The 13103-nt window shown below is 36.1% G+C and overlaps 2 protein-coding genes across 2 annotated transcripts in view; one reads left to right on the forward strand and one right to left on the reverse strand.

Annotated features, from left to right (window-relative positions):
* The window catches only part of PIK3CA (phosphatidylinositol-4,5-bisphosphate 3-kinase catalytic subunit alpha), a 99294-nt gene extending 93157 nt beyond the window's left edge, over positions 1 to 6137 (forward strand). The window contains exon 21 of the mRNA XM_084990368.1: positions 9 to 6137. Within this exon, the coding sequence (XP_084846494.1) occupies positions 9 to 279 (271 nt within the window). The 3' untranslated portion in view covers positions 280 to 6137. The remainder of the gene's footprint in view (positions 1 to 8) is intronic.
* KCNMB3 (potassium calcium-activated channel subfamily M regulatory beta subunit 3) overlaps positions 2611 to 13103 on the reverse strand; it is a 128137-nt gene continuing 117644 nt past the window's right edge. Inside the window, exons 5-6 of the mRNA XM_084990369.1 lie at positions 11718 to 11916; positions 2611 to 10203 (exon numbers count right to left, since the gene is read on the reverse strand). Of these exons, the coding sequence (XP_084846495.1) occupies positions 9820 to 10203; positions 11718 to 11916 (583 nt within the window). The 3' untranslated portion in view covers positions 2611 to 9819. The remainder of the gene's footprint in view (positions 10204 to 11717; positions 11917 to 13103) is intronic.

Below are 13103 nucleotides of genomic sequence, written 5' to 3' on the forward strand. Positions count from 1 at the left end.
ATTTGTAGGTTTCAGGAGATGTGTTACAAGGCTTATTTAGCTATTCGGCAGCATGCCAATCTCTTCATAAATCTTTTCTCAATGATGCTTGGCTCTGGAATGCCAGAACTACAATCTTTTGATGATATTGCATACATTCGAAAGACCCTAGCTTTAGATAAAACTGAGCAAGAGGCTTTGGAATATTTCATGAAACAAATGAATGATGCACATCATGGTGGCTGGACAACAAAAATGGATTGGATCTTCCACACAATTAAGCAGCATGCTTTGAACTGAGATGATAACTAAGAAACTGAAAGCTCAGAATCTGGATTCTATACTGCACTGTTAATAACTGTCAACAGGCAAAGACTGATTGCATAGGAATTGCACAATCCATGAACAGCATTAGAATTTACAGCAAGAACAGAAATAAAATACTATATAATTTAAATAATGTAAACGCAAACAGGGTTTGATAGCACTAAACTAGTTCATTTCAAAATTAAGCTTTAGAATAATGCGCAATTTCATGTTATGCCTTAAGTCCAAAAAGGTAAACTTTAAAGATTGTTTGTATCTTTTTTTAAAAAACAAAACAAAAAACTCCCAAAATATATAGAAATAATGGAGAAGGAAAATGAATGATGTTCTTTTTTTGTCTTGCAAATGTTCTGTTTTGAAATGTGGACACAACAAAGTCTCTTATTACATTAGGTCCAAGTAAACTGGAATTTGATGTTAAATTACATTAAGATTGGAAAATAATGAAAATTTCTTATCTTTCCATTGCTGTTCAATTTATAGTTTGAAGTGAGTTTTTTTGACTCCTTGTTTGATGAAGAAAAATGCTTGGGGTATAAGGGACTCTTGAGATTTCACCAGAGATTTTTCCTTTTTAATAAATCAAACCTTTTGATGATTGGGGTCTTATCTGCAAAGTTTGGGAAGCAGTGACAAATGAGACCTGTTATAAGGTGGTGTTTTGGGGGGGTTTTTTGGACAGTATTTACAAGAATCTGATTCTTATTTTCCAGGGAAATCCTGGGCTCCCACAAAGTAAAATAATCATCATAGAGAAAGAATGAGCAGGAATAATTCTTGCTCCAGAATTGTACAGTATTCACCTTAGATTGATTTTTTTCTCCTTTTGCAATTGAATTAAATACATTTTTCATGCATGTTTTCCAGAAAATAGAAGTGAGTATTAATGTTATTAAAAAGATTATTTTTTTTATTAAAGGCTATTTATATTATAGAAACTATCATTAATATATATTCTTTATTTACATGACCTGTCCCATTATCATGCATTGTTTTGCACCCCAAATTTTTTATTGTTTGTAGCAGCATGGTCAGCTTTTCTCTTGATCTGTGGGTGAGGCTCAGGCACTATCCCATTTACGCCAATGACTAGTGTATAACTACTTAAGGAAAAGAGATAAAAGTTCCTCCTTTTTCCTTCTATTTCCTTCTGTTTTCACTTGAATCCTCCATCCTCCATTCTCTTTTATAGTTGAGAATGCCTCAATCATATGAAATTAGTTACCAAAATTAACACGTTTTAGACTATCTTCCTGATTGCTTAACCTCTCTACCGAGGTATGCTCATGAATAACACTTTATAACATGGGGGAATAAAAACCATGAACTTTTTACCTTTCTAGGCTATTTATTCAATATCTCAATACTAAAAGTAGGACCTTAAACCATTTTAAGATCATGTCCCATTTCCGAGTGGTCAGGGCTCACTCTCCGGCTCTATTAAATTGTATTTGAGTACAGGATACATTCTTAAACATTTTGAAAGACATTAACCCAAGATGTAGGGGCTACAGCTAGTTAACCCTCTACAATCTGATAGTTTACTCAGTATTTGAAATGAATGATTAATGCCCTAGGAAATAGCTTTAGCAAATATGCAGGTGCCACACCAGAAAAAGTGCAATAATTTACTGACAGTTTTCTAGATTAGGCATATTATTGGAACAACTTTATGAAGAGTGCATACTGTATACAGCATCACCTTAAAAATATTCATTTATGAAATCAGTTACATATAGTAGAAGTCTTGAATAGTGAACAGGGACTCTAATACAAATACTCTTAATATTTGGCTATTTTAGAACCCTTAAAGGGCATAATTTTTGGAGATTTAGGTACCTCACTAAAGCATGTACATAATATTGCCAACAAGAAAGATAAATATGAAGATTAGGGGAACTTATTTCTCTAAACTGTCTTGGACTAGTTAAGAATTTAAACTCTGTTTTAAGCGGGAGAGCAGATAGGGGTTTGTTTGTTTTTTTCGCAGATTAGAAGATTTCATAACTTACAAAACTTCATGATTAATACTTTGTGTCTTTTAGACTTATTCAGTTAATACATACTAATATCACAGTATTTCTTTGTCAGGGATTAATTACAGGAAAACTCAGTGAAATGGTACAAATCTGAAACTTTGATGGTGGAAAGTGAAGTTTTAACAGAGAACCGTGTTTTACCGAGTGCCAAAAAAGCTTTGAGCTTCCTTGCACAAAATCTATAAATTTTTGCATTTTTCACACCAGGTCCAGATAGTCCCCTGCCCCTGGTATCTCTCCACCATTAAAACACAAGCCACATAACTTACTTTTTCATTTACTTTTATTTTCAAGAGTTAATACAATCAAATTAATTCCATTTAAAGAAATGTAGACAAATTCTATAACGAATATAGGTTGAGTGATCAAGCTAAATGCAAAGTACATTTCAAACAAATCCAAACAGAGTTTATGCAGACAACATTAAAAATAAGAAAAAGGGGACAGGGAGTACTCAGCAGGCAAAGTACCAAAAATTGATTTAAATGCTACATGGGGTGATTAGGATAGGCTTTAAGTCATAGCTGTTTGCAGGTACTTTAGTATCAGAGATCCATTCTGATTGGTCATTTTCTATGGCTGACCATTCTTGTCATTAAATGTGATATAACTGATTATTAGCTCAACAGTTTTATTTGGTTACTTAAGCAATATTTCCTTCAATGACTATTTTGGAGAAAAGAAAAGTAGGTTTAAAGAAAATGAAACCTAAATGAAACATTTTCTAACAAAAAATCTACTGTTTGAAAATCATGCTCTACCTTTTTATCATATTCTCAGCTATATAAAATCATTTATTTTGAAGATTTTTAGCCTGATGTTAATTTGAAATCTGTTAATCATATTGTGGAATTTGTTTTTTTAAAAAAGATGTTTCTAATTGGGTTTTTTAAAGAAGAATGGAATTTGGTCGCTATTTTACCATAGAACCTAAAGCTTTTTGTGGTTCCTGGTGTCCTCTGTAAAACTTAGTGTCAAAGTGATCAACTTTGAGGTTTTTTTTCCCTTCTAATCTGCTTTATATTACATACCCTTTAGGAAATGGGAACCTGGTGAATATACAATGAATTGTATAATATTTTAATGTGTAACTTTTTCAACTGTGAAACTATGACTATTGGTTTTTTGAAGAAAACAGCTGCTGATAAAGTATTTTGTGTAAAGTGTAGTTCTTATTAATCAGGAAAATAATCAATGACTCAATTAGAATGTATATACCCTCTTGAATTTTATTTTAAATAGATTGGTGATTTTTCACATAGGTAAAACACAGTCCATCTGTATTTTTTCCGTCAAAAATTGAGTGATTTGGCATTTATAAAAAAAACTAGGAGCAGGCTATTTATTTTAAAGGTATCATGGAAATTTCACAGTACATAAACTTGGATTTGTCTTTTAATGATTTGTAAATCAGTTTAATACATATCCTGACCAATAGTCCCTGCTTGCCAACTCTTTGAAGAAATTTAATTTCCAGCATTATTTTAAAGCCAGCAAATTAACCTCTGACTGTTGTAAGTTCCTTTTGTTTTTATGTCTGCACAAACTGCAGACCTGGGCTGGACCCACACACTCAGAATCCACCTTAATAATTGATTTTGATGTCCAAGACATCACTAAAATAGTTCCGACTAAAAACCCTATGTGGCATTAATGGATTGTGGTGCTTCTACTATTTAAAAACAACTTTCATACTTCAGATGTTTCTGAGGAGAGGGGAATGTGGAGGGGAGGAGGCAGAACAGGGAGGAGTTGTTTGGATGAATTACATGCTTCATATCCATCCTGCTCAGATCAGACACTAAGAGAAGGCTGAAAGTTGTGAGTGTATTGTGCATAACATGAGGGAATTAACTCTTCATCAAGGATGGGATTGTGAGTCTGAACTATATAACTCAGCATTGATAGCATCCTCAGATAATAATTCTTGATGATAGGGAATAATACAGCTGGGCTGTTTTTTAAACTATAAAGACAAACCATTTTTATTTTTTAATTATTACATTAAAAACTGTAAATGTATCTTATGTGCCATGGCCTGAGAAGCCTTTTTTCTTTTTTCCTAAAAGTTATTTTCACTTTCTGAAAAGAGTAGAGGGTTTAGCTCAAGATAACAATGGTTCTGATAAAATTGGATTGGTAACTCTACCTCAGAAGGTTAATAAGAAAAAAAATAGATGAGTCACAGTTCAACATTTCCAGCTCTGATTTACAGAAATTTGCAGAGCACTGTATTTTAGATTTATAAAGTCAGAATTGGCATGCCTTATTTTTAATGGCATTGGAGACATTAAGAAAAAAAGTTGGGTTAAAATTTAATCATTGCTTCAGCCATTTGGAAAAGGCAATAGTGCCAGGAGGTTGATGGTACTAGGTTCTTGAATTCAGCATTTGAAATTCATTTTGTTTTCTTTATTATGAGTGAAATTGATGTGTGTATATTTGCAGACATTTCTATTTGTATACAAAATGCTTGCTAGCCCTAGTCAAGAGGCATCATTTATAAAAGGTATAAACATCAAGGTTCTAAAATTCAGAAGAGTTTAGAATTGATTAGGAGTTTCCCAAGTTGGGATGTTTTTATACAAGCTTATTTTGTTTAAGTACTCCACTTGAGTAAGGTTTTGCACTTTTTATCAATGCAGCACCATTCCTTTTGCTTGTTTTAGATATGTTCATATTTTAGCCTGCTAGTTAGCATAAAGTGACAGTTATGAGCCATAAGAAAATCTTTATGACTTAATTTTACACAACTGCATTTAACAGTTTAGCTGGGAAGAAAAAAGTAAAATCAGTCCACTGTACATACTTATGTAGTTGGGTAGCTGATTTTCACTACGAACAGTAGTCTCCAGTCCTTGTGTTGGTAAGTATGGGAAGGGTTTTTAATGCATTTTGTAAGCCAGTTGAGTTTATGAACCTATCTGAAACAATTTAGTCTCTCACGATAATAATTTTGTGGTTATGCTAAGAGCTGTGTATATATTTTTAGGTGATTCTTACTTTTATTAATCCTTCTAGGTTAGTGAGGAGGCAGAAAATTTTCATTGTTTTACTTTTTTCTCAGAATATTTTTAATAAGACTCAACTCCTTAATTCTAGTATAAATGTCCAAATGTGGTAATTATCTATTGATTTCATAAGTAAAAGCCCCTTATCAGATTTATGTTCGTAAGAGTGATTGGAGAATTTGGCCTTCATCTGATTTCTAGAAATGTTGTTTGCTATGGAAACAAAATTTCAAGTGCAAATAATAGCTTCATTGTGATCCAGTCCTCAGACTTTGAGTTGAATAAAATCTAAAAGAATGTATCCTTTTGGAACTTAACACTTTAACATCTTGGGGAATGTGGTACTACCAAAATTAGAGGACTGACACATCATATGTTGTTGTCTCTGGAAGGTTCGAAAAGGAGCTCCCATCACGTTTTAGACCCATTTATTGTAGCAAATCTATTTCTCTATATTTTGTCATTCAATGAATTGGAGTCCTGTAGTATATTGCATTAGTTAGGAGGAAAATGTTTTTAAATGTTCTTTTGATGATGGCCCCAAAAGTATTTGACACAGCAAGATGCATGTGTTACTGTACTGAGACTATAGAATAATATACAGTGTCACTAAATTTAAGACCTCTTCCCAGTCTTGCTGCTCCTGGCAAGAAGTTTGGCCTGTGACTGCACTTAATGTTTGTGCTCATCAGAAACTGTCAATGTCTGCTTTTCTTTAACTTTGCAGTCTGTAACATCACGCGGTTTATTAAAAAAAGAAAAAAGAAAAAAAAGAAAATTACTTTGACTTGTGTCCAAACAATCCTTAGTGTACGATCTATTTTAAGCAAGAAACTGTGATAATTGTTTTGCCATTTCTTTTGAGTACTTAAAAGCAAATCAGTGTTGCTAATAATCAAAATTTAGCTGGAGTTCTTATCTATAATGACTTGATTGAAAATCTAAACTTATTATGCCTTAAAAGCCAATTTTTCTGTCCCGTTATTAAGTGTGAAGAATTTATACACTTGTATTTTAAGCAGAAATATATATATACACATAACATGTATGAATGTGTTTGTATGTGTGTAAGGACTTTTTCCCAAGTCAGTTGATGACCAGAACCTAAAAATGAAATTAAGCTGGAAGCAAACTGACTTTGCTTTCAGTTATCATAAACCTTGGTTTTTCTTGGACCAGTAATGCACATGGGCATTGACTCTTAGTACTTCTAAGCAAATACTTGCTAAAATTTTGTTTCTTTGCCGAATGGTTTGGATGACTTTGAGTTCACATGGTTCTAAATTGACTTTGTTCTCCAAGCATAATGTCTCTTTCATGAGATGAACCAAGTAGCCACTATATGAATGGAAAACTATAGTATTTGAAACACTTGAGCTATCACATCTTCATCATACACTTCAAGTTTCAAATTAATTGTTTTGAATTTATTAGGAGAAAAAAATTCCAAGAACTGTATATGGTTAGATGGGTGTCAAACTTACTAAGAAATGGAATAGAGTTGTACCCTTAATTTAAGAAATCTAGAGAATTCTCCATTTGCAGAATGATTTAAAATGTGTATGCATACAAATATTTTATTACGGGGAGGTATGTGGCATACAAAATAATTTACAACCTTTTAATTAAACTGCATGTTCTGAACTTCACATGCATATGATATTCAGCCAAGAGAAGGTGGGAAGGAATCGCCTCCTGCAGCTTTCTGCCCCAGCCCCTATACCAGCTGTCCAGCAAAAGGTACCAAGACTGATTGTATTTTATTTTTTAATAATATATTTTATAGACTTAAGGTTTACAATATGCTGATTTGATATACATAATGAAATGGTTGCTATAGTCAAACTATCATCATCTCACAGTTACTGTGTGTGTGAGATGAGAGCACTTAAAATCTGTTCTCTTAGCAACTCTCCAATATTCAGTAAAGAATTAAGTGCAGTCATGCTTTACACTAGCTCTCTAGACTTACCACAAGTTTGTACCCTTTAACCCACATTTCCCCTACCCCCCTGCCCCTGGAAACCAGCATTCTGCTCTCTGCTTTCTATATATTTGACTTTTTTATATTCCACGTGAATGAAATGCAGTTTTTTTCCTTTCTGTGTCTGGATTATTTTACTTAGTACAATGCCCTCCAGGTTCATCCATGTTGTTTCAAATGGCAAGATCTCTTTTTTTTTTTGAAGGCTGAAAATATTCCATTGTATGTATGTGTGCACACATTTTATATACATATCACAATTTGTTTACTCTTCTGTCAGTGGACACTTAGGTTGTTTTCATGTCTTGACTGTTGTGAATTGTGCTGTAATGAACATGAGAGTCCAGATATTTATTGAAGGTACTGATTCATTTCCTTTGGGTATATATCCAGAAGAGAAATAAGGCTGACTGAAAATGGAAACTTAGCAAGAGTTTCTTTTATCTACTAACATTTTAAAGCACCTCTACTAGGTAACAGAAACTAAGCTATGTATTTCACATACTCTGCCTTGTTTCTTCCCTAAAAATTATCCCATGTAGAGTTCTTGTCATAGCTTAGCGATTAATGAACCCGACTAGTGTCCATGAGGACATGGGTTCGATCCCTGGCCTTGCTCAGTGGGTTAAGGATCTGGCGTTACCGTGAGCTGTGGTGTAGGTCGCAGACAGGGCTCAGATCTGGCATTGCTGTGACTGGTGTAGGCTGACAGCCACAGCTCCCATTCAACCCCTAGCCTGGGAACTTCTGTATGCATTGGGTGTGGCCCTAAAAAGACATAAAAAAGAAAAAAAAAAAAAAGAGTTGTAATTATGGCCTACAGATTTTTTAAAAATCCTACTCTGCGACACATGTTTTCTCCACTATTCCACACTAGAAAGGGGAGAAAACACCAAAATTGCTCACTACTGGTCAAGTCAATGTTCTATTTAATCATCTGGTTTATTTAATAACGTGTCACAATTATTTGCTAAAAGCCATTAAAATTGGCTTAGAATCAAAGTTTCTGTTTTGATTACCTTTGCTTCAAAAGTCTTTCTATTGTCTATAAGGTTTTTTTAGTAAAATTATAAAGATACTTTGGTTTTCTGAACAAACTCTGTTTTCAACTTATATATTCAGCTTAACATGGGAAGCACTTGCTGGGAGCGTCTGGTGACATTATTTAATAACCATGGTTGATTCATTAATTAAAGTATGGACAATTGTTGACTATACATGTGGGATTTTTCTATGATGCATATCATCTGAGATGAACATTAAATTCCATCTAGTTCAGGAGTTTTCATCGGGGCTCAGTGGAAACAAATCTGACTAGTATCCATGAGGATGCAGGTTCGATTCCTGGCCTTGCTCAGTGGGTTAAAGATCTGGCATTGCCGTGAACTGTGGTGTAGGTTGCAGATGCGGCTCAGATCCTGTATTGCTGTGGCTGTGGTGTCGCTGCACCTGCAGCTCTCCTTTGACCCCCAGCCTGGAAACCTCCAAACAACAACAAAAAATTCCAGCCAGTACAACTTCCCCATACTATATAACACACTTCTAGCCATCTCTCCCACTCTCTCTAGAATGTACACAAAGAACAAAATGAGCTTATGGAAAGCAAATTAACTAGAAAAAAAAAATGTTGCCAAAAGAAAAATTACATGTTACATGTCAAGGTTAAGTACAAATAACTCTAAGCTTAGTGAATTTCCTAGGCAGTGGCTTTCCTCCTTTCCTACAGATGGTGAGGTTAAAATGGTAGGTCCACATTTTCTGAAATGACTAGATTATTATCTTCTTAAAGTGAATGAACTATACTTCACTTTTTTTGAGAAATATTTTAATGGGAACTAAGTTGCACAGACCTAGACTGGCTGTTCAGTGCTCAGTAAGTTAGAAACTCTCAGCATTTATTTCTACAGTGACAAGTTCGAGATAGAGCTGATATTAGATGAAGCACAATAACCATGAGTTCATTTTGCCATATGGAAACAAAAAGTATTTCCTTAGCTCGTGTGGAGAGACTTGGAGTAAAAAAAGATGATGAATGTGTATGTACTTAACGGAATAAATAGAATACATAATGAGGCTTTTTTAAAATGTTCTTTCCCACATGAAACATCATACTTTCCCTCTTCATGGTTAGCTTGCATGCAGGCATGATTAGGTCCTCAAAAGCAGAAATTGCAGGAATCTAAAAGCCAGGACTGACTGACTTTCTTTCCTTCTTTCTTTATGTCTTTTTGGGGCCACACTCACGGCATATGGAGGTTCCTAGGCTAGGGGTCGAATTGGACCCCTACACCACAGCCACAGCAAACGCAGGATCCAAGCCACGTCTGCGACCTACACCATAGCTCATGGCAACGCCAGATCCTTAACCCACTGAGTGAGGCCAGGGATGGAACCTGCAACCTCACAGTTCTTAGTCAGATTCTTTTCCACTGTGCCACAACAGGAACTCCTGAAAGCCAGGACTTTAACTGGGCCACCATCATAAGATTTCTTGACTCCTCCCTTTGCTCCTCCCCACACTCCACAGTTTGAATTGATTCCGTGCCACGTAAGGTACTTTGCCACTTACCTCATCTCTGAGTGCAGTGCTGTATTTTTCACACAATAGAAACAGGTACTGTGTTAATCTCACCATGCCAACAATCAGAGCACCACCTAGCATAGTCATGGAAGGCCAAAACAGACAGTGGAAGATAACCATCTGGTCATACTTTTTTATGAGAATAACATCTTCGGATTGGTTATCTGGACTATAGAAGCAAGAAAAGGGGGTTCTGTTTTTGTGATCAAAGAATTCCTTTATGTTCAGAGCACTGTTAAGCAAATCATTTCCATCCCGGCGGCACTTGGGTGTGTAAAAGCACTAGGAACACAGAGGAGAAACAAAAGATGAGGGCAATGTCTCTAAAACCAAGCACTTAAAAGTTGTAGTTCTGAAATCACTTTGGACTTAAAACTATTAGGAGTTTTAATCTCAGAAGGTGAAGAAACCTATTACATAACTCATGGGGAAGGGTTGCCAGGAGGGCAAATAGTGAAACAGCCATTTGTGAGCACTGAACAGGGATGTGGGGAGGAATTCTTAGAATAAAGTTACTGAGGTTTATTGCCCGGTCCATTAAGCACTCAAGGCACTGGGCCAAGGGCTTACAAAAATGTTTGGGATCTTAAAAATTATTATTATTATAATTTATTTTTTGTCTTTTCTAGGGCCACTCCCGTGGCATATGGAGGTTCCCAGGCTAGGGGTCCAATCGGAACTGTAGCTGCCGGCCTATGCCAGAGCCACAGCAATGCAGGATCCGAGCCACGTCGTCAACCTACACCACAGCTCACGGCAACACTGGATCCTTAACCCACTGAGCAAGGCCAGGAATCGAACCTGCAACCTCATGGTTCCTAGTCAGATTCGTTAACCACTGTGCCACAACGGGAACTCCCAGATCGTAAAAATTATTTAAAAAAAAAATCATGGGGGGCTGTGCCCATTTCATGTGGAAGTTCCAAGGCCAGGGATGGAACCCACGCCACAGCAGTGAAAATGCTGGATTCTTAACCCACTAGGCCAGCAGGGAACTCCCAGACCTTAAAAATTATTTTATCCAAAATAGAAAACTGAAATCATCAGGTTGAAATTCATGCTTAAGTAAACACAATAAAATATATAACATGTTAACTAATCTCATATAATACAACTTTTATAGCTAGCTGAAAATACACACTATAAAACGTATGAACCAGCTGAGTATCTTTTAAAGGATCATCTTTAAATTTCTTTGATAATAAAAATTACTTGTTTGACTTAAGGCAAACTGTGAGTGCACTCTAACATTTTTGATGTAATGAGGAATGGAACCTCCAAAAAGTAAGGCTGCCACTCTTAATTCTGTTCATAGCCCATCCTTTAAATTCCAGGTGCCAATTTGACCTCTCTTTTCTATATACTCTATTTTTCCTCCAAGAATGCTTTCAGATTCATTTATCCTGATTTGACTGCTATCAAAACAGATTTACGTAGAGATAGCCCTGGGTACTGCACCCTGCCAGGGAGAGTCTGGCATGGAAAGGTTGCTGTAATTAGAATTCCTTTAGGGAGTTTCCATTGTGGCTCAGCAGTAAAGGACCTGACTAATATCCATGAGGAGACAGGTTTGATCCCTGGCCTCGCTGAGGGGTTAAGGATCTGGCATTGCCATGAGCTGTGGTGTAGGTCACATACACAGCTGGATCCTAAGTTGCTGTGGCTGTAGTGTAGGCCTGCAGCTGCAGTTCCAATTCAACCCCTAGCCTGGGAACTTCCATGTGCCACAGGTATGGCCCTAAAAAGCAAAATTAAAAAAAAAAAAAAAAAGAAATTTTTTATTTCATGAACATTACCTTGGAATTTATCTGGACAGCCTCTTCATTATAATGTAGGAGAGCTTTCTGACCTGAATGGGTGAGGTTCACAAACACCTGCAGGCATGGGTACTTGCCCTGACCTTGGCAGTCCACCCCACAGGTGAAAGCACAGTCCATCCAGTCGTCCATGATGTGTGTGTGGATGATGGTGCAGTTTGATTCTTCTCTCTGAGTGCTTCAATTTGGAAAAAAAATAAAAAATGCTTTTCACCCCTAGAAAAGCCAGTTCTATATTTCTAATGTGGAAACCCAAGGCCTCGGTCTATTTCAAAGCAATGTAGGACCATTACACAACGCATTTAATGACTAGGGAGCACGGAGGATCTTGTAACAGAGGATAAAGAGCAGCAAAGTGCCAAGTTCCATCTTAATTAGGACCCTCCTGGCATACGTCTCACTATAGATCAATGGTTTTTGAATTTCAGAATCACCTGAATGGGTTCGTTTGAATGAAGAATTTGTTAAAATGTGGGCTCTATGACTCCAGTCCCAGGGATTCAGGGTCAGTTGATGCAAGTTGAGGCCCAGGAATCTGTATATTTAACAGTATTTAAGTACAGGTTTTTGGAGAACCATACTTTGAGCAATATTATCCTAAGTACTGTAACCACAAAGATTCACACTCAGAAACCTTATCGTCTGTCCCACCTCAGTCATCTCAAGATGCTCGCATGGGCTTCTGCTGATGAAAATGTACCTTTGGCAGGAGTCCAACCATAAGACTCTTAGTCACCATAGCCTCCAAAAGTTGTGGTAACAAGTACAATTCCATCTACCTACTCTACTTCCAAAGAGGCAAATGCAAATCATATGAGGAATCTCTCATTAGAAAACTTACCATGTTTATACTGTTAGTAAAATCATTAAGGTCAGGAGCTACATCCTATTCACCTTCATCTTCCTCAAAGCATAAAGCACAATGCCTCTCACATAGTAGGGGCTCAGTAAGTGATGTAATGAATTAAATTTGACTTGGAAAACGCTCCTTAAGAATTTGCACGTGCACTACATACACAGAAGGTGCAATGAAAAAGGGTGGCAGACTTCCTGCTCATGAAGACTTTGTGGTGGTATTGAAGAGAAAGGACATGTGAGTATAAAAATAATTAGAGAACAAGTGATAAAATAAACGAGGGTGAGAGAAGATGCTTTGATTGAAAGTACAGACCCAGCTCCTCATGTGTCCTCACACTCACATCTAGGTGAACCCCTGTGATTATTTCCTGGTGCCTTAAACACAAGAAGTTAGGTTAGCAAATTTTTTTTTTTACTTTAAAAAAATTTTATTGAAGTATAGTTGATTTACAACATTGTGTTAATTTCTGCTGTACAAAAAAGTGAGATAAACACACACACACACAC

This window comes from Sus scrofa, chromosome 13, assembly GCF_054392235.1.
Source record: "Sus scrofa isolate SSC_HxYL_T2T_F1_AM1 chromosome 13, Sscrofa_HxYL_maternal_Yorkshire_Landrace_v2.0, whole genome shotgun sequence".
Taxonomy (NCBI): Eukaryota; Metazoa; Chordata; class Mammalia; order Artiodactyla; family Suidae; genus Sus; species Sus scrofa.